General features: G+C 39.1%; 5 protein-coding genes across 14 annotated transcripts in view; 2 read left to right on the plus strand and 3 right to left on the minus strand.

Annotated features, from left to right (window-relative positions):
• Window positions 1–14,674, plus strand: part of tara (SERTA domain-containing protein 2 taranis) — a 52,195-nt gene extending 37,521 nt beyond the window's left edge. The window contains exons 2-3 of one of the 3 annotated variants that reach the window (XR_004489964.2): window positions 6,589–8,231; window positions 8,663–14,674. Coding sequence is in view for 2 of the 3 variants with exons in the window: in XM_033468123.2 (XP_033324014.2) it covers window positions 6,589–7,851 (1,263 nt within the window). In the remaining variant the exon portion in view is untranslated. Of the gene's footprint in view, window positions 1–6,192; window positions 6,409–6,588 lie in introns of those variants that run through there. The other 2 variants (XM_033468136.2, XM_033468123.2) reach the window with 2 other exon arrangements.
• LOC117219093 (uncharacterized) lies at window positions 9,247–19,389 on the minus strand. Of its 4 annotated transcripts, none has more exons than XM_076522643.1 (6): window positions 18,721–19,389; window positions 18,038–18,593; window positions 17,081–17,970; window positions 16,776–17,001; window positions 10,438–16,705; window positions 9,247–9,799 (listed from the first exon to the last, which is right to left on the minus strand). In XM_076522643.1, the coding sequence occupies exons 1-5, from the start codon at window positions 18,813–18,815 to the stop codon at window positions 15,998–16,000; spliced, it is 2,475 nt and encodes an 824-aa protein (XP_076378758.1). In that variant the 5' UTR covers window positions 18,816–19,389; the 3' UTR covers window positions 9,247–9,799; window positions 10,438–15,997. The 4 variants fall into 4 exon arrangements, with proteins under 4 accessions (XP_076378758.1, XP_033323881.2, XP_076378756.1 ...); XM_033467990.2 differs by having other exon boundaries at window positions 9,247–9,814; XM_076522641.1 differs by having other exon boundaries at window positions 9,963–16,705.
• Window positions 19,390–19,518: 129 nt separating this feature from the next.
• Window positions 19,519–22,591, plus strand: Grip75 (gamma-tubulin complex component 4). 2 transcript variants are annotated; one of them, XM_033468001.2, is made up of 9 exons: window positions 19,519–19,736; window positions 19,813–19,951; window positions 20,053–20,252; window positions 20,336–20,430; window positions 20,494–20,801; window positions 20,879–21,349; window positions 21,432–21,609; window positions 21,692–21,914; window positions 22,040–22,591. In XM_033468001.2, the coding sequence occupies exons 1-9, from the start codon at window positions 19,668–19,670 to the stop codon at window positions 22,286–22,288; spliced, it is 1,932 nt and encodes a 643-aa protein (XP_033323892.1). In that variant the 5' UTR covers window positions 19,519–19,667; the 3' UTR covers window positions 22,289–22,591. The 2 variants fall into 2 exon arrangements, with proteins under 2 accessions (XP_033323892.1, XP_033323899.1); XM_033468008.2 differs by lacking the exon at window positions 19,519–19,736 and having other exon boundaries at window positions 19,814–19,951; window positions 20,039–20,252.
• A 148-nt stretch (window positions 22,592–22,739) lies between these two features.
• Window positions 22,740–24,401, minus strand: LOC143259594 (osteoclast-stimulating factor 1-like). Of its 2 annotated transcripts, none has more exons than XM_076522647.1 (5): window positions 24,194–24,401; window positions 23,779–23,825; window positions 23,581–23,698; window positions 23,287–23,498; window positions 22,740–23,227 (listed from the first exon to the last, which is right to left on the minus strand). In XM_076522647.1, exons 1-5 carry the CDS (start codon window positions 24,252–24,254, stop codon window positions 22,997–22,999), a joined length of 669 nt encoding a protein of 222 aa, XP_076378762.1. In that variant the 5' UTR covers window positions 24,255–24,401; the 3' UTR covers window positions 22,740–22,996. The 2 variants fall into 2 exon arrangements, with proteins under 2 accessions (XP_076378762.1, XP_076378763.1); XM_076522648.1 differs by having other exon boundaries at window positions 23,779–23,987; window positions 24,194–24,383.
• On the minus strand, window positions 24,036–26,447 carry Use1 (Vesicle transport protein Use1). Of its 3 annotated transcripts, none has more exons than XM_076522646.1 (6): window positions 26,328–26,447; window positions 25,539–25,802; window positions 25,396–25,445; window positions 25,075–25,313; window positions 24,583–24,909; window positions 24,036–24,450 (listed from the first exon to the last, which is right to left on the minus strand). In XM_076522646.1, the coding sequence occupies exons 2-6, from the start codon at window positions 25,638–25,640 to the stop codon at window positions 24,410–24,412; spliced, it is 759 nt and encodes a 252-aa protein (XP_076378761.1). In that variant the 5' UTR covers window positions 25,641–25,802; window positions 26,328–26,447; the 3' UTR covers window positions 24,036–24,409. The 3 variants fall into 3 exon arrangements, with proteins under 3 accessions (XP_076378761.1, XP_076378760.1, XP_076378759.1); XM_076522645.1 differs by lacking the exon at window positions 26,328–26,447 and adding an exon at window positions 26,206–26,223; XM_076522644.1 differs by lacking the exon at window positions 26,328–26,447 and having other exon boundaries at window positions 25,539–26,043.
• Window positions 26,448–26,451: the final 4 nt, after the last annotated feature.

The following is a 26,451-nucleotide window of genomic DNA, read 5'->3' on the forward strand; positions in this document are numbered from 1 at the left end:
TATGGTAAATGTTATATCATTGAAAAATACAACGGATTAATTATATATTATTTTAAACATGAATCGATCTCGATACTGGTCTACCAAAAGTAAATCGTGTAAAGAACATATGATCTTTTCACGCTAATTTTTCAACCAGTTGAATCTTAAAAAAATAATCTCCTATAAAACCAATGGTTGAAAACGTCTTTAAAGACCTTGTTCATTTTAGAGCACGAAAATTTGTCGAACGCCATTGTGTCTCGATAAAAAGTGTACATATCCGTAAAGAATAATGTCAGAAGAATTTAATGTCACCGGGTACGTTGTTGCTAACTACTAAAATTATTACAAATTATTCAAGATTATGAAAAACTGCATTTGGAAATGATTTTGCGAAAAATCTACTTATTCCCTAGCAACGCAATCGCTGGTAAACAGTTCAATAAAAGGCAAGCGACGTTATGTAAAAGATTCCGTAGCATTTAATATTTGTGGGAAAAAAAACATCGAAGCTCCGGTAATTTTTATTCACGTTTGTCGGCCGATTTCGATTTTATTTAAATAATCCCAAGGAATAACGCTCGATAATCTGAGGCACAGCGGCTTGTATCATGCGCCGTTGTTGTTTCTTGGCCCGATAGCGTGTTGCGCGACGCCGTTGTCGAGCCGTTTTTCGCAGTTGACGGTCTCGCCGGCAGGCGGCGCATCGCTAGAGTCCCCTTTCGAAAATAACACACGGCCGGTTGACGTCATGTTGTCATGACTGCCAACCGCCGGCATCAACATCGCCTCTATGTCGTTCCTGTGGCAGCGAACAGCGCAGAAAATTCGCACCGAAACGGCTCGTTCGCGATCGCGCACCGCTCAAACGCGAATTCGCACTTTGATTCCATTCGTTCCCATGATTATTAGATCCGCTATATTTTGGGCGGCCTGAACCGAGACGCCGATGAAAAAGGATCAATGGGAATCTCCATTTCGCTTAAAAATATCCACCGCCATTTTTCCATTTTTCTATCGCAAATCATTAATGTACAATGCAGAAATTGTAAGAACTTCGAATAGGTGCCGATCTAATATTTATATACGAGTGCTCGGACCGGTAAGAACCTAATGTATGTAAAACGTTCGCTTGAAGCCCGATTCAATATTACAAGGCGAGGAGTTTGAAATCCTAAGGTCCCACCTTTAAACGTCGCCGAGTTCGACGCGTCGATTTTGAAAGGAAAAAGAAAAAAATCGAATACGGCAATATCGAATTTGCCGTATCGTTATCGTGTCGATTTTTATTTTGCTCGATGTTTGAAGTTCGAATTGCTCGAGATCTTCGCGTTTTATCTTCTTCGCGGACGTCGGAACTCTGACCGACTCGACCGTGCACGCGATGCTGGTGTGACCGAGTTATAAGACTAATTCCCAAGGATTTAGAGAGAGTATTTTTGTGGCATTTCTTTCGATAGAAATTCGTCAAAGTAATTCGCACGTCGAAGATCGTCCAGCGTTCTTTCTCGTTTATTTACTATAAAGCGAGTTTAACCATCGAACGTTTTAGTATAACGGTAAGAATGTGTCCGCGCATGCTTAGCGTACACGCATATAGCTTAGGAATGTACCGTACCATACACTCGCCGGTTTTATCTACGGGGCTCCAACTAGCTCGAGCACGGATTCGTGTGTGTGTGTGTTCGTTCTCTGGCTGGCTAGATAGCTTTGACTCGTGTAGCAAACATTACCTCATCGTCAGGCATAGCCGGATCCACCACAAACCTTCTCTACTTTTGATTCTTTTCCCACATTCTCCGTGCTCTCGCTACTCTGCATAGGGACTGCACAAAATCGTGCTCGTAGAAAAATACATTTCCATTTTTCTGTAAATGTTCACATTTTTAGTAAACACCGAACAAATGTTTTAATTGGCGAGAAAATAAATTCTGCTACTACCAATTGCGGTAAATATTATTTTAATAAATATTAAATAAGTTTATATATTATATTAACGATCGTTTTATATATAATATAATAATATTATCGCTTTTTATTTTTCGGCGAGAAAAGAAATTCTGCTATTACCAATTGCGGTAAATATTATTTTAATAAATATTAAATAAATTTATATATTATATTAACGATTGATTTATATAACAATATTATCGTTTTTTATTTTTCGGGGAGAAAATAAATTCTGCTATTATCAATTGCGGTAGATATTATTTTAATAAATATTAAATAAATTTATATATTATATTAACGATTGTTTTATATATAATATAATAATAAAAGTTTTTATATATAATATAATAATATTATCGTTTTTTATTTTTCGGCGAGAAAATAAATTCTGCTATTACCAATTGCGGTAAATATTATTTTAATAAATATTAAATAAATCTATATATTATATTAACGATCTCGTTTTATGTATAATATAATAATAAAAGTTTTTATATACAATATAATAATATTATCGTTTTCGATAATATTATTTTAACGATCGTTCGTTTCTAGAATTCTTTTTATGTCGGATACGATTCTTCTCGGTCGATTTTGGTTAAGCTTCTCGCGCGTACAATGAAACTCGTGCAGATACATATACACATAGGCTTCATGCGGTGAACATTATCTTATTGCGGGCGCAGTCGTCATGAATCTTTTCTAGTTCTAGTACTTCTCTCACGTTCATTCCATTGGCCTACATTCCTGACGATAACCCAAGAATTAGGGCGAACTTGTTTGTAGAAATTCTGCCTCGAAATTTCTTGCAAATTTCTTCTGCTGTTCCACATTCTTCCAAAACTTGTTCCCGCTATACATTTCTTTGTCTCTCTGTTGCCGTTGGTTAAACTTAGCACCGGATAACAAAAACGACTGTTCAAGTTTCTTCGAACACAAGCATAGTCGAAGTTCCGAACAAACGATGTCTATAGCAAAATACTCGACGGTCGCTCGAGCTTATCTTCGTCGTAATGATTTCCCAAAAACAACAAAGAAAAACAATACAATAAATTCTCCCTGATTGTTCTGAACAATTTGGGAAGAGGAGATACGATTGTTCGAGCCTATTCCCAAAATTTCCATCTTCGTTTATAAGCTGAAGGACAAATCGGGGAGAATTTGCTGTAATTAGCGCGATCGACTAGCTTGAAACAGCGGATGGTGGCAAAAGTCTTCGTCATTTAAGTCGAACAAAAGCCAGCCATCCTCGGCTAGTTCCCTTTGAATCAGCGCCGCGATTCAAACATAAGGCGACGCTCGAAAGATTCTTGGGCTGGCGGAGTGCGAACCGTGCAAATCTCAACCCTTGCAAAATTTCGCGAGACCGACAGAAAGAGGCGATGCGAATGAAAGAGAAAGAGAGCGGGCCGAGTGCGCTTCTCTTGACTTTGATTTATGACCAGTTAAGAGACGTGCATTTCTGCCACGCGCTGTAAATCCCATACGTATCACCTCACCCCCCCGCAGGAACCACCCGGTGGTCGTCTCGATTCAACAAGTGCTCCGAACCATGTTTCGCAAACATGGATGACCGGTGGATCCCCGAGCGAATTAGCAGAAATCTTCAATCTCGAGCCTATCATTTCTGCCTGATCGCTCTGCGAAGAACGGCAGCTCGTTCTACCGGTCTCTCATTGTCAACCGAAGACACAACTTCGATGACAATTTAACCTCGTTAATTAACAGATTGCGGAACTTCGTACAAAATAAGAATTATCTAAGTCCTAAGTCAAAGGCCATCAGCAACCCCAACTTCGATAGCAGTATTCTCGAAAAACATTTTTACCGTCGAACAGCGTATTCTGAACGTCTCCGTAGCGACACCAACACGGGGCAGCTTCAACCCCCCCTTGCTATTACGATTTACTTTACACGGCAGGGGTGTCAAACTCGCGGCCCGAGATGAACATTTTTGATGTCAAGTATCAGGACGTAAACAATAATTTAACTTTATATATGTGTTTATTACAATGTACTAGTCAAAATAAAAATATTTGTTTCTATGAACATTAATTTTTCTTTTTTCTTTTTTTATGGCCCACCTAAAGTTAAGCATTGTTTATTTGGCCCAAGTTAGCTTTTGAGTTTGACACCCCTGCTTTACGGTGTTTAGTATTACATTACGTTGGAAACACCTTCTTCGTCCGGTCCGATTCGATATTACATGGCAGGGGGTTGGGATCAAGCGCGGACGCAAGAAAAGCACAGTTTCACCGTCGTGGAAGGCAAAACCAAGCTCCGCGGATACGATCCGTCATTGTTTTCCCCGCGATTCTGCGAATCCTCTCTCGGAGAGCTCCGGGACTGGTCGACCCTGTTGGAAGGAGAACCTTCGCGAGCGAGTCGTATTCCAAGTAGGCCACCACGGCGGATGTGCACCGTCGAGTTGAGATTGAAACGTTGGCTGTTACTTCTGCTACCACGGCTCTGGCTGTTGCAAAAATTTACAAATCGACCAAATATTACCGCTTCGTTTTCCAAGCGAGGTTACAAATACCGTGTAATTATTTTAAAGAGATTTAGCTCGGTTGAAATTCAAATATTAACCCTTTGCAATCGAGTGGCGACTCTGAGGCGCCACTAAAAATTGGTGTACTATTTTTCAAAATCATTGCAAGGGCGTCAGACTCGTTTATATTTTTTTTAAACTGTTAAAATTGCGTTGTACTTGCCAGTAGGCTCAATTTCATGCGCATAAATCTGCAATAAATTATATAAAATAGAAATAATGTAGATCAGAAATCATGTTTTGAATTTCGAATTTAAGTAGCTTCGACTGCAAAGGGTTAAGCTTTTGCTTGGCAACGAGTGGGCAACTTATTTGTGTTCGCTGTGTTGCCTTTTACGAACCTCTCATTTTCTTTTTAATTCAAGGATCCTTTCGTTTGACCGATTTCAGCGAAATTAATAAAATAAAAAGAAGCAATAAAAACATAATAAAGAAGACTAATAAAATAAATGACTAATAAAATCACAAAATCGTAGTATCTGAATAGAAAAATAGGAATCACCGATGACCTCGAGACACGCTCGAATCGCCAAAGATTCTTTCTAATTCAAAGTCGCGTTCCCTCGAATCGAAAGTTCGCGGTTAAACGTCTTGTTTTGCCGCACGCGTATCGCGAGCACGCGGTATCATCGTCTCCGATGGCATTGCTCGTTTCCTCGTAACTTTTTTTTCCCCCTCCCCACCGATCGTGCTCGTTCTTCTTTGCCAATGGCGTATGTCCGCTCTTTGACTTCGCCGGTAGTGGGAAAACCTCTAACGCATCGATTAAAAACGGTTGAATTACGGTCGAAGTCAGCGCGCATCCCTCTACTGCAACGCCGCTCTTCGTGACTCCGGCCGTTTCTATTTTTGCATCTTTTTTTTTCGGTGAAATCATACGTCACACGCAGACCACGTGGACGCGACGAGCCGACGAACATGCCGACGGTGACATCTCGCGGTAATTCGCGCAACCGGCTTCGCCGTTTAGCGGTTCTCATACGGAACCACGACTTTTCGCCTGCCGGATTTTCTATGTTTCTCTCTGTTCCTCTTTGTTTTGCCGCGCGCACCCGGTAGGAAATCGCCGGAGGGAGGAACGATTATTTACTTACTTTCACTCGCACACGATCGCTGAATCGTCCACGTAAATCATCGATGTCCCACGTGCGCCGCCATTCGTTTCGGGATTACGCGTAATGGATTGATTACGACGCGTCTAAATGTCTTGCGTGACAACGTGATCCACGTCGGAGGATTCGGATAGCTGAAAAACACCGTGTTTCGTACGGAATTGTCGTCCCTTTGGCGAGCGTTCGACTTTCGTAGATTGTTTCGCAAAACCCAGGATCAGAAACTATTTACCGGAAATGTCGTCACAAGTACAAGATGGAACCGAAGTTTCGAGAACCGAAGAATTTCTAGCATATTTCACGAGCTCGTCGAGTTTTTACTAGGAACGTGGCAACGGGAGGGTGGAAGAAGAAAAAAGGAGACGCTAGGAAAATGAAGAAGAGCATTTCACAAGGGTCCCGCATGCTCGCTGATTGAACCAATGAGTAACAACGCTCCCCTGCCCCCACCTATCCGCCGTTTGCGCTCCCTCCCGTACACCTCCGTGCCCACTCGATCATCCATTCCAACCAACGATGACTTCTTTCAGGCCGGGGTAGGGAGACGCCTGACGTCATTCTCCAACGTCTGTCAGCGAGCCGACCCTCTGAGTCACGTCGTTTTGCCTACTCTGCTCGCAGCGGAGTATCGAGACTGTGCAAGGTCTTGCATGGTCATGTCGCCGAGTCGTCCTCTAGAAAATCTTCCCAGCTTATCGCTCGCGATATTCTTCGTTCGTATGAATCACATAGATACGCTCCTGCTCGTCGCGAAATGCATTTCCATGGAGTCGTTGTTCCGATTCAATTTTATATCTTGACATTCCTAACAAGGTATATACTCTCCCTAGGATTTCTAAATTAATTCCAACTTAAGCGCGTCGAGAGAGAGAGATCCGAATTCTGCACTCCCCGAGAGGCTCATGATTTATCAAATTTCTTTGATCGTTCATTTTGTACCGGATTGAAACGTCGAGCGCAGTGATTCTAACGCAGCAATTCCTTTGGTTTTAGAGTTGTGCAATGATGGGTCTGCAGGCCACGGCAGGAAAACGTAAACTGGAGGGAGGTGTGGGCTGCATGGAGTTCGACATGGACATGGGCGAGAGCCCATCGAAGTTGGGCCGAGTGGAGGGTAGCTGGTGGGCGATGGAGGATAGTTATACGCCCCCACTGAGCCAGACCCCGGCGTCTTACTACGAGATGGAAGTGAGTCCGCCTTGCCTGCAGATAAATCCCTGTCAACCGACATCGGCGAGTCAGCAGCAGCAGCAGCAGCAGCAACAACAACAACAACAGCAGCATCAGACGTCGCAGCAGCAACAGCAGCAGCAGCAACAACAGCAGCAGCAGCACTCTACGACGCCGACATCGGCGCCGCCGCCTTCGACGGTGGCGCATCTACATCATCATCCCCAACATTACTACCATCACCAGCGTGGACCCAGCAGTCCGGTTGGCAGCAACGGATACAGTCAACTGTCGAGGCCGCAGCCACAATGGGGCGCGCCTCACCATTACGAGCCGCCGACGATACGGCGAGAGGAGAACGGAAAGAGTTATCTGGAGCTTGGCTCGAGTTACCGGGCGAACGAGAGGTGCTGCGAGGGCTCGAGGTCGAGTTGGTGCCGGCGCGGCAGAGCCTGCTACAGGCAGAGGCGGCTCGCCGTGCTGAACATTTCGATGTGCAAGTTGGCGAGGTACCGCCAGTTCCCGGACCCGAGCCTGCACCGGTCCGTTCTGATCTGCAACACGCTCAGGCATCTGGAACGGGAAATGGAGAGGGACAGAAGTCCGCCGCCCATGGAGCCGGTGATACCAGCGCCGATCGCTCAGCTCCAACCACCCGAGCAGGGCAGGCTAACGCCGTTTCCGATGCCGCCAACCTCCTCGAACGAGACCGACGTCGACTCCGGGATCGGCGACAGCGACGACAGTCGCTCGATCAACTGGGGCAGCGTGCTGTCGCTCTCGAGTCAGTCACCGCTGGACCCCCTGAACAACAACGAGCTACTGGACGTGGACATCGGTCCGGACCTAGACCTAGACTTCATGCCCGGATGGAAGCTGACGCCCCTTTCCGCCGACGACATCCTCAGGAGTACGACGGCCCAGGAACAGCAACACCAGCACCAGCAACAACAACACCATCAGCAACAGCAACACTTAGCCACGCCGGCCAGTGGTAGCTGCGGCAGCAGCAACATGGGCAGCGCCTGCGCAACCACCGGAAACAGCAGTAGTACGCACGAGTCGTTGATGTGCGTTGGATCATAGCCCCCGATTTTGACATCGTTGAGTCACCTCATCGACTTCTATCCGCTGATGCCACAGAGCAAATAATGCGCGGCTAACACCTAGAACCGCGGGCCGAGCGCAGACGACGGCGTAACCGCCGCCATTGCCGCCGCCCTCTCTCGAAACTGCGACGCCTGGTCGGCGACTCTACAGGAGGTCTTCTTTTTCTTATTTATTACCGTTCGTGTCAATTACGCACCGATTGGTTCTCTCGATTACGTTCCGCTACCACCGCAACCGGCACCACCATGGCCGTGCCCCTTGAAAAGGGGCCGCGCGTCGTGACACGCTGCCCTCGCAGGTGCAGAGACGTAGCGGATCTCATGGCGCATACCCTTTAGGGCATGCGAAACCGAGAGGTGATTACCATTTATTAATCGACGAGTACCCGAGTTCGCTTTTCGCCAGCAATACCTTCGACCGCGCGCGCTCCTCGCCGCAAACACACCCTCCGTACTTCTTTCGTCTCGCGTTGCAAATTCGATGCTTTTCTCGAAAATATCGGCAGGTTCGTTTCACTTCGAACGAACTTGCCAGACCGGTACAAGATCGTGGATTACCACCAGAGACACTTTTCTCTGGGAGGATACGAGGGTTCGGACTTAACGAGATTCAACGTCAATGATCTGTTGGAACAATTTGATTTTACATTATTTCCTGCTGTTAACTTAAGAGAATTTGAAAGTCATGATTCGTTTGATGATGAATCGTAATGCGAAAACGGGTCCTCGACCGGCTTCTACAACCACCTCCAATTACTATACTATATCGAAACGATCTGTTTTTGCAGTTGCACCTGCGAGTACGGCGGCACACGTATGAGTTCCCTGGTCGTTCGAATTGTCGCCACCGGCACGTCAGACAGAAATGAGAGATAGATAGATAGATAGATAGATAGATAGAGAGAGAGAAAGAGCAAGAGAGAGAGAGAGAGAATGAATGTGTGTGAGATGAGAAAGAGCGAGAGAGAGAGAGAGGGGGAGAGAGAGGGAGAGGGAGAGCGAGATAGAACGAGATAGAACGAAAAGTCTCAGAGCTTTCAACGTCCACGCCCCCGGGCCGGCGATGCGGTTGACGAGTGCAAGATAGCCTTCTCCTCGAAAATGTTTAAGCGGGCAACGCTGACACGCGACAAGACCGACCGAAAACGATCAATGGAAAAACCATCGTCCCTCTCCGCTTCATTCGTAATTCGCGAGTGTTGGCAAATGTGATTCGGTATCGCTCGCCTAGCCGGCCGGCGTTGAGAACTCTTCAGCGACGTCCTCGGCGTCGCTCGTGACAGCCAATCGAAGTAGGAGGAGTTATCCATCGATCGATGTTTTCCTTCGGATTAGAAAGACATTTAAAAGGAAAAATGAAACCAGCCGACGATTAATCAATGCCATACACTGTATTACACCAACGGTACACACTTATACACATTATAAGACATAACCGCCGTGGCCTATACTACACATCTCATACCTGCATATTAGAAGAGAAACACTTCACACGCACACCCACACGACGAGGAACACGCGAAACATCTGATCGACGGACACGCATACACACGACATACACACACACGCGCGCGCGCGCACGCAGAGACATATTCTACACACACGCGCGATCGTACATAGAAAAGAAAGAATCGATATGGTGCTAGGACGATTACACCCTGGTGCTTACTTCTGTATACACACAGCCATGTGCGTACATTCGCACGGATCGCCCGCAGTCTTCGTCGAGGAGTCTAAATACGTCCTGACGTCGTGGACAGGACACGGTGTGATCGAACGCGGCTCCATCCAGATTGCCATCTAACTTGAGGGCCAGGACCATGCCGAGTACTCCGCCGGAGGAAAGGCGCAGGATTCCTCGTTGGATGGAGGTGCGCTCGAGGTCAAGGACACGCGCCGCGCATCCGGTGTTCTGGCGCACGACGCTTAAACAAATGTACCTGCATTTTAGAAATCGGGATTAACGATACCGGTCCCTTCGGACCGTCGCGCGAAGGCCACTGTGCGCCACTGATCTCCCGTAAATGTACTATATTACGTATAAAATAGTGTGGCCGACGGACATAGTGCGAAGGTGACCAAATTTACCTGGGGTGGAACTCGGCGAGATTTAATTAAAACTCGACAAGACGCGCTTCGCGAAGAGGAAACCGGCGATCCGCGCGCGCGATCTCGTCCTCAACGTCCACTAAACCGCAGAATACCCATTCAGAGAGCAGCTATACTTAAATCGAGATTAAGCGAAGTTTAAATGCGAGTCTATCCAGACACACGCACACATACACACACGCGCACACACACACGTGCATACACAGAGAGAGAGACAAGCATCCACACAAACACACATACACACACGATTTAACGAACGATATAAATAAACTTTATAAATCGACTGATCAATTGCGCGAGAGAACAAAAAACAAAATATGACCGATAGATAATAACGTTTTACGACACGAGGGTGATTTAAACTGTAATTAATTCAGTGTTAAGCCGACAAGGCACGCATGTGAAACAGAGACAGAAAACACGCGTACATTTGTATACAGAGAAGCATACGTACACACACGATCTACGCAGCGACACGACTGTACATGGAGACACGCTGAATAGTCGATGTATATAGGATACACACACGCGCGCGCACGCGCACGCGCAATACACACGAACACGTACGTGCTAAGTCGAAATAATTGTCAACCGCGAATCGCGAGCTCTGGCAGATTTCCATCTTCTAATTCGGTTTTCCTTTTCTGAATTCCGCCCGCAAGGAATCAACAACCCTCCGGGCTCTCGATCTTTTACGAATCGTTTCGCCGATTTTCCCGGAAACATACGAGAAAAATCATTTCGAACGGCGCGAAACATCTCGGACACGATGGTTACGTACATCTCGTCGAAGCGACCCGTGACTTCCTAATATCTGGCGAGCAGAATATTCTTCTGGTGCTGCTCGAAGTGCTCGGCATCGGTCCGACACGACTCGAATTCAAAGCTCCGCTACCGGTTACACCCAGCAATCTAGCCCAGAAAATATCCTGCTCGCTTATCGCATCAGGGTACGACTCGCTTCGGTGCGGTGTGCCTACAATTCGGGTTATACAATTTCGGTGAAAAACCATGCATACACAAACCACGCGTACACGAAGAAAGAACGGAACAAAGAGAGAGAGAGAGAGAGAGAGAGAGAGAGAGAGAGAAAGAAAGAGAGACAGAGTGAGAGAGTGAGAGAGAGAAGCGCGCGAAACGTTCTACGAAATGGTACATATTCGCGGTTGACAGCAGTGTGTCCGTAGTTGTTTTCTTGCATGGTAGGCCGGCGAGGATAGAATGAACGTCGGGGAAGCAGCCTGGCACATGCGAGCCTCACCAGCGTACGCTAGATTGTTAACAAATTTCGTCCATCGCGTTGTTGCGTCTCGCGCGTGCCACTTCGCGCTTTTCGATCGTGAACAGCTCCGCCTGGATCGGCTCCGGCTTGGTAGTCCGTAACGCGTTCGCCCTTGCAGTACGCGCGAGTTGATTAGGAAATGTTGTTTTGCCTCTGCTGCACGGACCAACGCGTACCAGCAAGAAGCAACGGAAGAAAAAAAAAATACTCATCGTCGCTAGATCGGGGTAGTTTCGGGTCCGAGTGTTGGCTGCCGAGCGGGGAGTGCCAAGCGCGGCTGCAGAGATGTTCTAACTCCTCGATGGGAAGACAAGAGAAAAGAAGGCTGCGCTCGTCGGGGCAGGAAATAATTTCGTACTTTTACACGGATGTACCTTAGCCGCGTTGAAACGCGTTCGAGTACAACACGGTACCGGTTGAGTACCGATAAAAAAAAGGGGGGGAGGGCGGGGATATGTCTCAGCGAATGAGGGTGAATTGTCGTCGGGTACATCGGGCACAGTCCACGGCGTTTTGCAGAGACATTAAGAGTTTGCGACCGTGCAAGAGAACGACGAACGAGAACCGCAAACACGCGCGTTCCGACTTTGGCGCCGACGCGCGTATTTTCTTCTGTTCTGACGACAAATGGTGTGTAAACGAACAGTTTTTTTCGGGGACTACGATTTAACACGTGAAACGGAATCATTGTACATAGTATAAATAGCGCACGCGCAGACGTATGTTTAAGCGAAGAATAAAAGATGATATAATAGGTATAATGTGAAGAAAATATACATATAAGATATTATATATATTATATATATATATATATACATATATATATATATATAAACAAGAAGTATATATATAAGATTATTATATATATTTACCGTGATAAGTGATACAAAACGGTAACAGGGACTCGCGCAATCTCGTCGTCGTTCGGATAGCGACGCTAGCAATTTGCGAGCGGCCCACGAGGCCCTTTTCTCCACTCAAATTCAGTTTGACAGACGTGCAACCAGATCGACGATCAGTGTCGCCGCCCCCGGAATACAACGCGACAACTGACCGTTCCGTTGTTGTCATCCACGTTCATCCATAGCGCAGCTCTTCCAGAACGTTTCTACGTGCTCGTCGAGTCTAGATAATACGGTCAACTGGGCCAAGTTTGCGAGAGATTCCTAGCTTATTCGACACAAATTTCCCGCTCTCTCTCTCTCTCTCTCTCTCTCCTTGTTGGAGCGATCAGTTGTCACCACGGTGGTCACGGCACGATCTCGTCGGGGGTTGCGTTCTTAACTCCTTATCGGACACGAGCTTGATAGCACCTTCGAACATTGGGATACGTTGATCTTACTTTTCATTTTTGTTACATTTCCGTCGGTTCTTTAATCTTTCGACCGAAGCCGGGATACATCGACGAACCGTACCGGGAAAGCGTTCGGTTGCCCGGAAATAAACTGCGGTTTTGGTGAATTATGATTCATTTGATTTAGAACGAATTTATGTAGTGCAAACGTATCGGTACTTTTAGAACGAATCGATTACAAAAGTTCGTAGAAAGTACACTTTCGATCGACAAATTGGATCAAAGTGTCCGATTGTCCCGGATAATAATGAACTAGATAAACGCTCTAAATAGAACGGATCGAAAAACCGCAATTCGTTTCAGGCCGATCTAATCGAATTTGTTGGGAAGACGTAAAGTATCGAAACATTCCCCTCGATGTTCAAAAATTCAGTTCACGTTTCTCAGAAGTAGTTGTACGAAAGGAATCAGGATAACGGTACTACCAAATTATATTTTACGTTCTAAATCACCATCCGACGTATGTATACGCGTCTCGTACGTAGACAGACTCCGAAGGGCGTACATAATGCGTCTTCCGCGGTCGAAGGGTTAAAGAAATGGGGATTCCTGAGGCGTATCAACTCCATTGTCCTGTGACGAGTTAAACGAATTGGGCTGGCGCGAAGACGTACGATTAAGTTCCTATTACACGATATCTGAACGAGAATTAGTTAGCAATTAAACCCGGATTAAACCGATGTGTAGCGACAGTTCGAGTGGGCCGCATCGCGAACGAACCAGCGTCCTCGAGCCTTTTTTTCTTCTTTTTTACGGTTAATACTATTATTATTATTACGATTATATTATTAATATTATTATTATTACGTTTGACGTCGAACGACCGCGGACAGCGGGCACGGTCCCTCTCTCTCGTCGTTTTAGGAGAAAGGGACCGCGTGTCGCCGGCCACGGTTCCGAACATTGTCCGAAACAACCGAGGACCGGGAGGATACAGATAAACTGGAACGGTTTACCGAGACGAACGAGTCCCATTCGTGACCGTGTACCTAGGACAGGTGAAAACACACGACACTGTACATTGTAAATAGTAGCGCGGAGAAGACGGTTACAGAAAGACAGAGTTAATTAATTAAAAGGAAAAAAAAGGTGACGCAAGAAAATGATGAGAGATGTTGCATCGAAAATCGCGCCGGGCGCGTGAAGCGAATGCACGTTCCCGCGGGACCGCGTTGATTTTCAGGCGACCCCGAGGTATGTCAAACGAAACTGGGATCATCATCATCATCGACCTTCTCTTCCAACCCCGCGTTGTTTTCTCATCACCGAACGTTCGTCTTTCACGTACGTTCGCGAAATTCTCGGCTCATCCGAAATAAAAATCATTCGACGATAAAAATCATGCACTCGCCTAAAATCGATGCGTCCCGATGGGGTACGTTCGCCATACGAGCCGCGTGTGCGGCCATTTTAATAGAGCTAGGAAAATTTTAAGATGCACGGTTGTATCTTCGAACGTGTGCCGATCACTCGACTGTAACTCGTGTCCGTGTCACGAGACCACGTCTAAAGATGAAAAAAAAAATGTGTAGTAAAATGAGGGGGAAAAAAACGTATCACAGGGAATGCTAAAATATGTGAATGGCGGTAAAAGGGGGTTGGGGGATCGAGAAGCTGCAAAAACGAATAACTAGGGAAATGCGAGCTCGCGACTTTGTCACTGGCCGCGAGCGTTCGCCAATTCATTACGATCGCAAAAAAAAGAAAAAAACAGAAGAAATACGAAAAGAAGCAAGAATCGCAATTACTCTAGTCCTAAGTGGTCCATGAGTGCACGCCACGCGAAACACACAGTTCTTGAGTGGTTGGACACGTCGTATTTTTCTTTTTCATTCGTTTTAATTTTTGTTTCAAAGTTGTGAAGTTGTATCGCATACCGTTTTACCAAAATACAGCAGCAGAAATCAGCATAAACAGAAAAACAAAAATGAGAATAACAAATGCAGCGCAAAAACGATTAACCTGATGAAAAGTAAAAGAATAACGCACGATATGGACAACAACAACAACAAAAACTATCAAAAACAATAAAGAGTATTATTCTATATATAATAATGGTGTTGTGATATTTTGTGACCCTTTTGTCCCTCCCAAACTGTGTTTTACTAATTCTACGAATTATTATTTCATCTGTGATTAAACATAATGTTCGTGAATTGCAACGTCAATAAATCGACAAAGTAAACGTGATTTTCGAATTTTATTCAAATGATTGCAATTTTTGTTCAGGTACATCGTAACAAAATATAGTTCGCGCATAATTAACTCATTTATCTAAGAAAACATCTCTATGGTCAGCTATAGCGTTATCTAGCAGCTTATCAAATCTTGAATATTATTCAATTTTTGCTCGATAAGAAATAGCATGTTATAAAAATTATCTGCTCGGGTATTTATACTTGCTGTTTATGCATGTAACAACAGTTAAACAATACAATCTTGATATTTATAGCAGGATTGCTCATATTGGCGGTCCTTGATTTTCATCTGCAAATTGTTCATCGAACCAATGTTTCTGTTTCTCCTTTCATCATTTGTTTATTTTATTTAGATAAAATAACTGTCTCGCATATTAGTTAATTGCAGTACCTATATACGTATTTTGTTTGCATTATTTTCGTTCAAAAAAAAGAAAGGGAAAATAAAGGGTTTAGCGAACGGACTGAGAATGGAAAGGGATAAGAGAGAGTAGAAAAAAGGAACTGAAGATGAAGGAAGCGAAATGGACTATTATTTATGAACACGGCAAACCATCGACTTTCGTCGAAGTGATAATGAAGAAGAAAATGGGGGCGTAGCCCAAGTGTCCGACATATTTGATCATCCGACATGCTCGGAGCCGAGATATTCTTATTTTCTTTTTTACTAACATTTCGTCTAAAATATGATAATTGAGGCATTATAGATCGTGGTAATACTATCCATCGATTCCATAACCATAGACTGCCATAATTACGTGTATTTATGGTCTTTTTTAAAATAGCCTGTTTATGGACCACGAAACACTATCACTACATAGCTGTAGACGTCTAAACTAAACCTGTTCTATATGCACGGTGCAGATGTTCGTAAAATATTAATTCTGGTAAAAATAGGGTATGAAAAAATTAAGCAATGGTATAGGATTATTTAGAAGGATCTACTACATCGATATCACACAAGTATACAGATGATAATACTGTAATTATTATATTAATTGATTATATCTATTAGTATTACCGTCTGTTTTTTCACATGATATCGATGCAACAGGTTTCTCTAAACAATTCTTTGCTCTTGGTTAATTTTGTTTTAATGCACCAATCGAGGTAGAAATTTCTCGCAGAATAAATGAATCATTTTATAAAATCGCATTTACTTGAGCTCGTTTGGATATTCTTAAATTATAAGATCACTTTGTTTATGCATCACTAGGTGCTTTAAAATATCTTTTCTTCTCGCGAAAACTTCGTTGCATTTCTCACATCGTAATACCTTCGCATAGTGCGTTTTCGTATGCTTCAGCATATCGTTTTTTTGTGAAAATCCTCTGCCGCATGTTTCGCAAGGAAATGGCTTTTCACCGGTATGTATTCTTACATGTACAACCAATGCACCCTTACGTGTGAAACTTTTGCCGCAATACATACACCTATGGGGTTTAACATCCGAATGAATTTTCATATGCTGATTGAGATTACTGGAACACTTGTATTCCATTTTACATATTTTGCAAACGTAAGGTCGTTCTCCAGTATGGATCCTTTCATGTATCAGACGTGCTTCTTTAGAAACAAACGCTTCCCCACAATATTGACACATGTGAGGCCTTTCCTTGGAATGCACAGATTTCTTATGATAAATCAAAGAATTTTTACTAGCCAATTGTTTGCCACAAATATCACACTCCACGCTCCTTTCTCCTTTATGCGTGCGTTCGTGATTTAAAAAATCAGATCGCATGGTAAACAACTGGTTACAAATCTTACATTGCCACTCTGTTTGATCGGAATACTTTTTTGCAGTACTGACCATAACACTGTCCTCCGTATGTTTTTTGCGATGCAATTTTAACTGGCTCATCGATTTACATTTATACGCACAAATCTAGGAAAAACAAAACAATTTTTTGTTGCTTTCGTAATTACCGAACCGACTCCAATAGTGGCATACTTACACTACAGGTGTATATTCCATCACCATTACTATGCCTTTTAAGGTGAGTATTCATATTTCCTTTACGATTGAAAGACATTCCACATATCGGACAAACATGTTTATTCATGCCATGAGACAATTTGTGTTGTCTTAACTGTATCCTCTTGTAAAAAGCTTTGCCACATTTTTCGCAACAGTAGGGTTTGTTGCCGTTGTGCTGGTTCATGTGTTCTCCCAAATGAAATCTAAATTGTATACATATATTGAATAATACAAAATTCGTATGTCATTTTCGAAAATCAACAGTACTTATTCAAACTCTACCTAGACCTAAACGCATTCCCACAAATTTCACAGACGTGCCGTTTCTTTCTCGAGTCATCCAAATGAGTTCTTTTGTGACCCCTCAAATTATTAGAGTGTTTGAAGCTCTTTCCACATAAATCACATAGATAGGGTTTATCTATTCGATGCGTAGCTTCATGAACGTCTAAACTAGACCATTTCTCATAACTTTTATCACAGATAAGACACGCGAATAATAGTTGACTTTCGTGACGTTCTGCAATGTGATTTAATAGTTCCTTTTTGGTACTGTAAATAGATTGACAGTGACCGCATTTCTTATTTGTTTCCACTATCGCAGCAGTATTTATATTATCGGTATTTTTTTTAGTATTGCAGTCTTCTTCTGTTGTGTATAGTTTATCTGGGATTTTGTAATTTTCCTCTTGAAAAGATTTGCAATTAGAAAGTTCATTGATACTTGTACTACTAGTTATTTCTTTCTGTTTCTCTATTATTATTTCATCTTCGTTGCATAATATTTTGTGATTCTCAAATATTTCTCGGGTTTTAAAGGAATCTTTACAATGGAAAGATGCAATGTCATTAATACCATTTGATATATGGTTCGTTACAATTTCGTTTATAGAGCTATCTTCTTTGTTTTCGTCACTGTACGATTCAATAAGTCTATTTAATTCAGACTGTATTTCTTTTCTTATATTGTTCGGAGAGCTAGCTTTCTTTCTCTCAATATCTTCTAGGTAATCCAATTTTGTGGGCACATCCTGATTCATTATGATTTCCTGTCCATCGCTAGATGATAATTCTATAGACATAGAATGAATTGTTTTATTCATGTACATCTCGCTTATTAATTCTGAAGAACACATTTTTATTATTTCATCGTATTTATTATCATAACTTAACTGCAAAACAATTAAAATATATATTCAGTTATTTATTTACAGTCACAAAACAAATTAATATACGTACTCCATCTTTGATATTTAGAAACTTTTTCAATCTCATATCAGTTTTTAAAGATGTTGTAACTAATAAATGCGCTGTTTCCAAATTATCATAACATTTGGTACATATCTTTTGTGGCATTAAATCTTCCATATTAGGATTGATTGGTAAGTGCAAATTCATTTTTTCTTTTATTTTTAACTCTAAACCTTTTTCAGTGAAAATTTCTATACCATGTAAACAGGATCCTCCGCATATTCTACATAAATTTGAAAATCTAATAGTAATATCTTGATACTGATCCATCTCAACATCTATATCACAATCTGTTAATTCCACATTGTCTGCTGCTTCTATCTGTTTATTTCTGATAAACATATTTTGTACATTTCCTTTTGCCATATTGTCTGATCCAAATAATGTAGGAACAGCATGTTGGTCTATTATAATCGGGTCAGTTTTGTTTATATAATGGTGATCTGCGATATGATGAGAACATACATAATAATTTAAATGTAATTCTTCATTAGATTTTGCTAGAAGATCCGTTCTGCCACAATTGTGTGCCCATATTTTAGACCTGAAAGAAATTAATTCTTTGTGCACATTAGCGATATGTAGCATGCTGTAATAATGTAAAACTGAATACGAGAATGAGCTTAACAATTAATTGAGCCATATTTATAAAGTAAATTAATGAAACTTACATATCATCATTAGGAAAATTAATAAAAATAACATGTGTTGAGTCTTCAGTTTCCGAAGAGTATTTACAATTCTTCCCGGCGCAAATTACTTTCATTTTGTAAATATTTCAATTTATTAACTTTCTTTACTGCTTTTTATGAGTTATTTACATAGGGAGCATCTCGTGTTAAAGTTATTGACAAACTGTACGTCATTTATCTTGTGTTGATTTTATCTGTACACTATACGCTATACATATTTCTGTGTATGCATCTCACTTTTTGTATACACTAAAGATAGACTATAGATTTTTGTAAATATAACAAAATAGATAAAGGCAAATATTGTAAAACCATTGTTTTATGTATTGTATTTTTATACATATTTGCATCATAAGACCGATGGTGACATTAAATGTTGGCACATTACGGCAGAGATAATACGAGCTATGAGGTGCGCCTATTATAGATGCTCATCGGAACATCGGATCAATGTGGAACCAAAGAAGATCAAATTGTGGCAGCATTGGCAGTATTTTTGGAGCCGACAACATTGTAAAATTGAGAGTAACTTTCTGTGCTACAGTCTTATGTGTTATATTTAGGTAGAGTGAAGAGGACTCGAGAAACCACTGATTTTGAACGATGTTGGTACTTTAGGACATGGAACACAGAATTTCATAAAGTGCTTGGTTCAGTCAACACTAATTGCTTTGGATTGCAGCTTTGTCTGTGCTTACACTACTGTAATTACGTTATTTTCTCACTTGGTGCAGCACTGTCGCCTGTGCAGAATTGGTGACACTGAACTGAAACCATGGGTCATTTTTTCCAATTTCTTCTCTGCTAGAAGTAAATAAGAGTTTATGTCACGAAAATGTATGTTTATTATCAAATATTAAGTTTGTAATGCAATTTCATTCGATGTAAAGGAGTAACAGCTCCTTGTATTGAAAGACACTTCTAAAATGTTGCACGAAGTATTGCTGTCATTGTGGGGCTGCTCGACCAATGTTTTAGAGATATTGGAGACAAATGTAAGGTTAAAATGATTCGGTGCAACTTTGTGAATATCATTTCTAAATGTTCATATTTTTTATTTACCATTTTCAGACTGTAGATCTTGAAAAATATTTACATCCCGGGGAACGTGCATTACTTAAGAAAATATTGGACATAGTTGAGGAGTGCAATGTTATTAGAAACTTTATTCAAGAGAATACAACATTCGATATTACAAAACCCAATGAAGGTATACGATAGTTTATTTATTATAATTTACGAAATTTTTATATTTTCGTACAATCAAACCTTCCTGACTGTAATTATTTTATATTAGTTTTTATTCTATAGAATTGCAAAGTTTACCTCAAGGTTTATATCTACAAGCTCTCTGCGAAGGAATGGATCAAGCTTTAGAACCATTCCGTGAGGAAATTGTTGATTTAGAGAATGTAGTTCTTCATGACAGTTATACTCCGTTATCATTAATTCTGTGCCGTGTCCAAAAGTATACAGGTTTATTCTTTGTTCTGAATTCTATTATAAGAGAAGTGAGTCTCTACAAATATCATATTACTTCTTATTAGTAACTAAAAAAGTAGTAAATACATACTTTAATTTCGCATCATTTTAGATTAAGGCACTAAAAATTCATGGTTGCAAACTGTTACAATGTTTACACTTAAATACATACACTGGTATTCCACAAGTAAAAACAGCTTTGGAGAAGTGAGTGATCTTTGTTATCATTATCTTAATGGCTCATTTGTTAACTCGTTTGTTGTTATTTAGGATGTCCCTTTGTATACATATAGTTTTTTACAAACAATTAACGAGTTGGCTTTTGTATGGTAATTTGGAGGACACATACAATGAGTTTTTCATCCAGAAAATATCGAATGAACAAAACAATTTGATATTGGCAGATAATAAAAACAATGCTGCAGATACAAAAAGTGTAAAATTAAACTCAGATATGTGGGATTACAGTGTTCAAATGGACATGCTACCATTTTATATTAGACCATCGTTAGCAACCAAAATTTTGACTATAGGACAAACTATTATAATGTTTGGGAATGATCCAAGACAAAAAAAAGGTAAGTTGTTTGCTTGAAATTTTATGTTTATAAATATGAAAAATAAATATATTAAAATTGTCTCTATTTGTTTATAGACTTTGCAGTAGACGATCAGATCGAATTTTCTATATGGGGAGATAAAGAATACGAGTATTTTCTTAAAATTCAAAAACTTCAGAAGAATCCTATTTTTAATATTGCTAAATTTGAACGTATAATTGATGAATTAAAATGCTGTGTAACTGAATTATTATATCGAATTGTGGTCGAGGAATTTCAACTAGTACAACAACTCAAATTAGTGAAAGACTTTTTTCTAATGGGCCGGGGTGATTTGTTTCTCGAATTTGTTAGACTGACTGCACATATACTGAACAAACCGCCAACAAATCATACTTCCAGAGATATCAATCTAGCTTTTCAAATTGCATTAAGGAAGCTGCATTTGAACGACGAAAGTGCTATGGAGAATTTTAATTTTTTAGTTCCAATTCCAGTGGAAGATAGCGATGAAACCGAAGGAAATGGTACAGAGATTACAGACAAGGAGCGGGAAGATCCTATCGGTATAATTTTGTTTCATGAAGAAACTATATTTTTTAAACAGTCAAACATTTTAACTTAATTATCCTTTTTTATTAAATATAGAAAGGCGCGGATGGGGGATGATCATTTTAAAGTACAAAGTTATATGGCCGTTACAATTACTATTTAGTCCATCGGCTTTAGTCGATTACAATATACTATTCCGATTTCTATTGAGAGTAAAGAAAACTCAAATTGGTCTTTGGAATCTATGGAGCGAGCACATGTATTATAAGAACATGTAAGATATGATTGTGATACTTTTCATATAAAGACACATATATTACTACAATCGTTATATTATTATGGTTTATAAATTTCAGTGATATAGGTGTAATACAACTAAGAAATAATTTAATATTTATTATTGATAATTTACAATACTATCTGCAAGTGGATGTGCTAGAAAGTCAATATACTATAATGGAAACAAATATGAAAAATACTCGAAATTTTGAAGATGTGCAAAAAGCACACACTACTTTTTTGGCGAACGTTATGTCTCAAACATTTTTGTTAGAAGGTACAACAGAACGTAAAAATCCTGTACGTATACTCTAATTGATACATTTGAATAGCTATATATTAGTAATCACTAATATATAACGTTATTAATTAGTTATATAATATATAACTAATCAATTACGTATTTATTAAATATTCTTTAACAGGTAAATAAATTGATAAAACTTTTGCTGCGACTTTGTGACGATTTTATTTTACAAGCATCGATGTGGGAAGTAGGCAACTTACTTTTAACAGAGAAAGAAGAACTTAAAACGTTATCTGCCACACTTGAAAGTTTAATGTGCTGGCTGACTAAAACATTGAATAGAGTCCGTGCACAACCTAGTGGAGAACACTTAGCTCAATTATTATTGAGATTAGATTTCAACAGATGGTTTAACAAAAAAATATGAATAAATGATTTGTTCTGAATGACTTCCAAATAGGGTCTTTAAAAGAATGACACATGTACAGTGATATATTATTTTACTCTTCATTTTTTCTTTCAGATTAATCTCTAAAATGTATTTCTTATTTATCGTTTTGTATCATTTCAAATATAAGATAATGAAATAGTTTCTTCAATTTAAACAAGATTAAGTGAAACTTCTAGTTACTGCTTTAATTGTTACGAATATGTTAGGAATGATAAAAGTATTGAGTTTAATATTTATGTATAGTAAATATAGTACATAAACAGTATTAAATATTTTTTACATTTGCTTCTTATTTCATAATAAATCTTCATTAAAAGTAAAAATTTTTGATATTTTTTAAAATAATTGTTGTATAATATTAGGCATTCAAGCGCATTTTTACTTATGTAAATAAAGAAATAATTGTTAAATAATGTACAAGTGTGTATAAATTTCTTGTACCGATTGTTTATTTAACCTTAATTATGTGTACAAAAAACAGTAGTAAAAAAACTTACGTTTTGCAGGTCAACGTTATATATTATATAATAATTATTAAATATTAATTTAATTATAAATACTTTTTAATGGATATCACTTTTTTAAATATTAATTCCTATATTACTATATAATTACGTATTAACAAAAATACTATTTGGTCATAGTAATCACAATTAATGAATAGAACAATGAAGATCTGCTTCTTTAATCACTATCATCATTGTAATCATCCTCTGTGTATCCATATATTTTATCATAGTGCTGACGACTGAGTTGTATCATATTTTTTATTGATATATTGGAGGATAGTTCTTCAGCTACAAGACCATCGTTATTTTGTATTGTTGAATCCGCATCATATTGTAATAACAAATTCACTATATCCGTATGTCCACGGCAAGCTGCTGCATGCAATGGAGTTTCTCCCATTTTATTCTATAATTAAAATGTGCATATTTATGATTAAATCTACAGTTGCACTATTATTTACTTACTTGAGCATTAACGATGGGATTTGGCAAACTTAGGAGCTCTTTTACACAATCTACATGACCAGCACGTGCAGCCCAATATAGTGAGGTATTACCCACTGTATCCAAAGCTGTGCCCGAAACTCCTTGTTTTATGTATTCTTTAAGTAACAAAAGATTCCCTCGTCTTGCAGCGTCGTGTAAAGGTAATTCAATTTCTTCAGTTTGTTCTTCAACTATGAATACATTTCCTTCTTTAGTTTACTAGCATATACAAAACATGATACAGAGAAACTATAAATCTAATTGTGAACCAACCATAATTGGCAGGTACGAGACCCTCTTGATTTCCACACTTCGCTCTCCACCAATTGGGTTCTACATCTTTGTCATAAACATAAAGGAGATCACCTTCATCAAAAGATAGTTCATCTGTCTAAGAAATAGAAACATGTCAATAGAATTATTATATGTATTTAATAAGTGATTACACAAACAACCCATACGCATGCTTACATTTTGTGCTGTGTATTTATACAATGCTCGCATGACTTTGACTTTACCTTGAAAAAAGGTAACAAATTATACGTAGAAAAAGAAATTCTTGAAAATATTGCTAATGGAGTGATTAGAAATAAAGAAGATGAAGCATAGAACTGTGACACCTGTTAACTATTAGTTGTAGCAAATAATTACTGTATGTAGTAGATACAGAAATTTTCATGCTGAAACAGACATGTTTACACTTTTTATTAATGTGAATGATTTAATCATTGTTCATTTTTTAATTTAAACATTTTATTGACAGGAAGAGAAATATATAAAGACACATATGTTTTAGTATACATGTAGCACATAATTATTGTGTATCAAGCAATTATAATAACCACAAATCAAACTAAAATTGTCATTCGTGTTTCTTATTATTTACCAGGTTTCCAAGTAGTTTTGGGTGGTGCAGGTGTTTGTATGTTACTCATCATGGTAGACATGTTTGTAATAATGATAATAGTAATGATTCCATGTGAAGTGTGAACACTGTTCACAGTTGTGCACTGTCAATATACACAATAATATGCATTTGACTTACATTTGATATAATTTTAGAAAATATATATGTACACACACACAGCTGTAAATTTATTATTTAAACTCTCTTTTTTGCAACTTTCATAAATAATACCATATCTGAAAAATAAAAAACAAATATACTACATTAAAGTAATGATCAAAATATTCTAAACATAAAAATTATGTTTATTGGACAATAAATATGGAAAAGTGAATGAGAAGGGGTTGTATATTTCAATTGTAACTTACTAAAAAAGACAACTAAAACAAATGCTATCATCACCCACATCCAACATCTCCAATATGATGTTGTATGCTCTTTCAATTTCAATGATTCTGTATTTAATTTATTTGTATTAACATCTGTCAATTTATCAGACCTCTCAAGGAGTCCAATATCTTTCTTTATAATAGCATTTGCCGCCAGTGCATGTTCTTTCATACTACTGGTCATTGATAACATGTTCTCTGCAATCTTCTCCTGAATATTTCTATTGTACTTTAAAAGTACATCTAAATCTTCATCTTGCATATTTGTACTAGACAATCTTTGTCTTACACCATCCTCTAAGGATCCTACAAAAATGCAATAGTACTATAGATCTGCATATTTATTTCATATATACGGTGTCTCAGTTAAACTAGATCACCTGAATTCTATTCTGATTTATTGCTATATGAAGAAATAAATTAGGACAAAATTTTATTATCGTAAAACCCTGCATAAAACCATTTAGTTACCTTTGTCGCTGTGAAATAATTCTGCTCGCAATTCTCGATTATATTTTGCTGTAGTTTTCTGGTGAATTTGAGTTGCTATATTTGAACCTAACAAATCATTGAATGTTGTAGAACTTTTTGATAGCATCTGTACTGCTGCCACTCTATCCACAGGACTAGTTAGTTTCGTTGTGTTTACTAGACCCTTTAAAAAATCTATTCGTTTATTATAACCCATCATGATGTCTTTACTTGGTTTACTAAAAAAAAATAATATCCAATTATAAAAATTATTATTTTTATTGAAGTCCATATTGTAGTAATAATAATTTCAAGAAGTACCTTGGTAACGTTTGTAATTGCTTGATCATGTCATCTAAAGCAAGGATATACTGAAAGAATTAAAAAAATATAAGTATAATAAACTGTACTACTTTTAAATGACATTTATGATGAAACAACATATGTTCGACAAATTTGTCAACCTTTTCCAGTTTCCAATCCTTATGAGAATCATCTTTCGCCATTAATTCACATCTCGCTAAAAGTCGTCTGATATTAATTTCTTCCCTGGACATTAAATTCATAGCTTATGTGATTTCTAAAATCCTTCACAATGTTTGTAAACTTCGTCTGTCAAGTGACAACAAGTGCCAATCGTATATATCTTTTACGTCGAATATTTCACTTTGTTTGCTTCGCAATGCTGCAGAGAAATCGTTCGATAATATCGAAATTTCAAATATTATCTGGAACACATGTAAGATCATCGAAATTATGAATATGTACGTAAAAAAATTGTGTACGTGCCAAGTGCCAAATGTACTAGATAATGCTAGACAACTAGATCTGCGATTTATGTAGAATTATTTGCAAACAAAGATTCTTTACATGGTGCGAATTTCATAGGGAAAATTATCGGTACAGTCCGACCATTACTATCTATACTCTATACGCGCATACATAGTTTTATTATTGTATTAAAAAATATCTAAGTTTCCGAAACTTTTAACAGAACTCTCAGGTAATAACGTGAAAAATATCATGCTGATATATTACAAGTAATTATTTATAAATTATAGTAGCATGTAAAAAATAATTTAGTTTTTATAGATTTTGAACGCGCCGCTATGAATTCATTACTAGACTAACAATTTATTATATTTTCCGTAAATAAAATAACACTTCGTGCGTAAACATAATGTAAGTTCATCTTTCGAGTGTGATAAACTGACTTTATGAGTGAACATTTTTGTTATTATAAATAATAATACATAAGTTGATAATTTTTATATCAGAATTTTACGCCAACGCGCGTAATCTGTATAGGAGTTAAATTGAAAAGTTTGTAACGCACTAATACACGAATACTGTGAGAAACACGATAGCCATATACAT

Source organism: Megalopta genalis, chromosome 6 (genome assembly GCF_051020955.1).
Source record: "Megalopta genalis isolate 19385.01 chromosome 6, iyMegGena1_principal, whole genome shotgun sequence".
Lineage (NCBI taxonomy): Eukaryota > Metazoa > Arthropoda > Insecta > Hymenoptera > Halictidae > Megalopta > Megalopta genalis.

Coding starts and splice junctions, on each gene's coding strand:
- LOC117219093 (XM_076522643.1), bottom strand. CDS start 18,815: ATGAAAGTAATTTGCGCCGGGAAGAATTGTAAATACTCTTCGGAAACT. Junction 17,002..17,080: donor GGGAATGCGTTTAGGTCTAG/GTAGAGTTTGAA, acceptor TATACAATTTAG/ATTTCATTTGGGAGAACACA. Junction 16,706..16,775: donor ATGGAATATACACCTGTAGT/GTAAGTATGCCA, acceptor TGTTTTTCCTAG/ATTTGTGCGTATAAATGTAA.
- Grip75 (XM_033468001.2), top strand. CDS start 19,668: ATGTTGCACGAAGTATTGCTGTCATTGTGGGGCTGCTCGACCAATGTT. Junction 20,802..20,878: donor TGATCCAAGACAAAAAAAAG/GTAAGTTGTTTG, acceptor ATTTGTTTATAG/ACTTTGCAGTAGACGATCAG. Junction 21,350..21,431: donor GGAGCGGGAAGATCCTATCG/GTATAATTTTGT, acceptor TATTAAATATAG/AAAGGCGCGGATGGGGGATG.
- LOC143259594 (XM_076522647.1), bottom strand. CDS start 24,254: ATGTCTACCATGATGAGTAACATACAAACACCTGCACCACCCAAAACT. Junction 23,826..24,193: donor CAAAACTACTTGGAAACCTG/GTAAATAATAAG, acceptor CCTTTTTTCAAG/GTAAAGTCAAAGTCATGCGA. Junction 23,499..23,580: donor TCTCGTACCTGCCAATTATG/GTTGGTTCACAA, acceptor ATGTATTCATAG/TTGAAGAACAAACTGAAGAA.
- Use1 (XM_076522646.1), bottom strand. CDS start 25,640: ATGAATTTAATGTCCAGGGAAGAAATTAATATCAGACGACTTTTAGCG. Junction 24,910..25,074: donor ATTATTTCACAGCGACAAAG/GTAACTAAATGG, acceptor GCATTTTTGTAG/GATCCTTAGAGGATGGTGTA. Junction 24,451..24,582: donor TGTTTTAGTTGTCTTTTTTA/GTAAGTTACAAT, acceptor TTTATTTTTCAG/ATATGGTATTATTTATGAAA.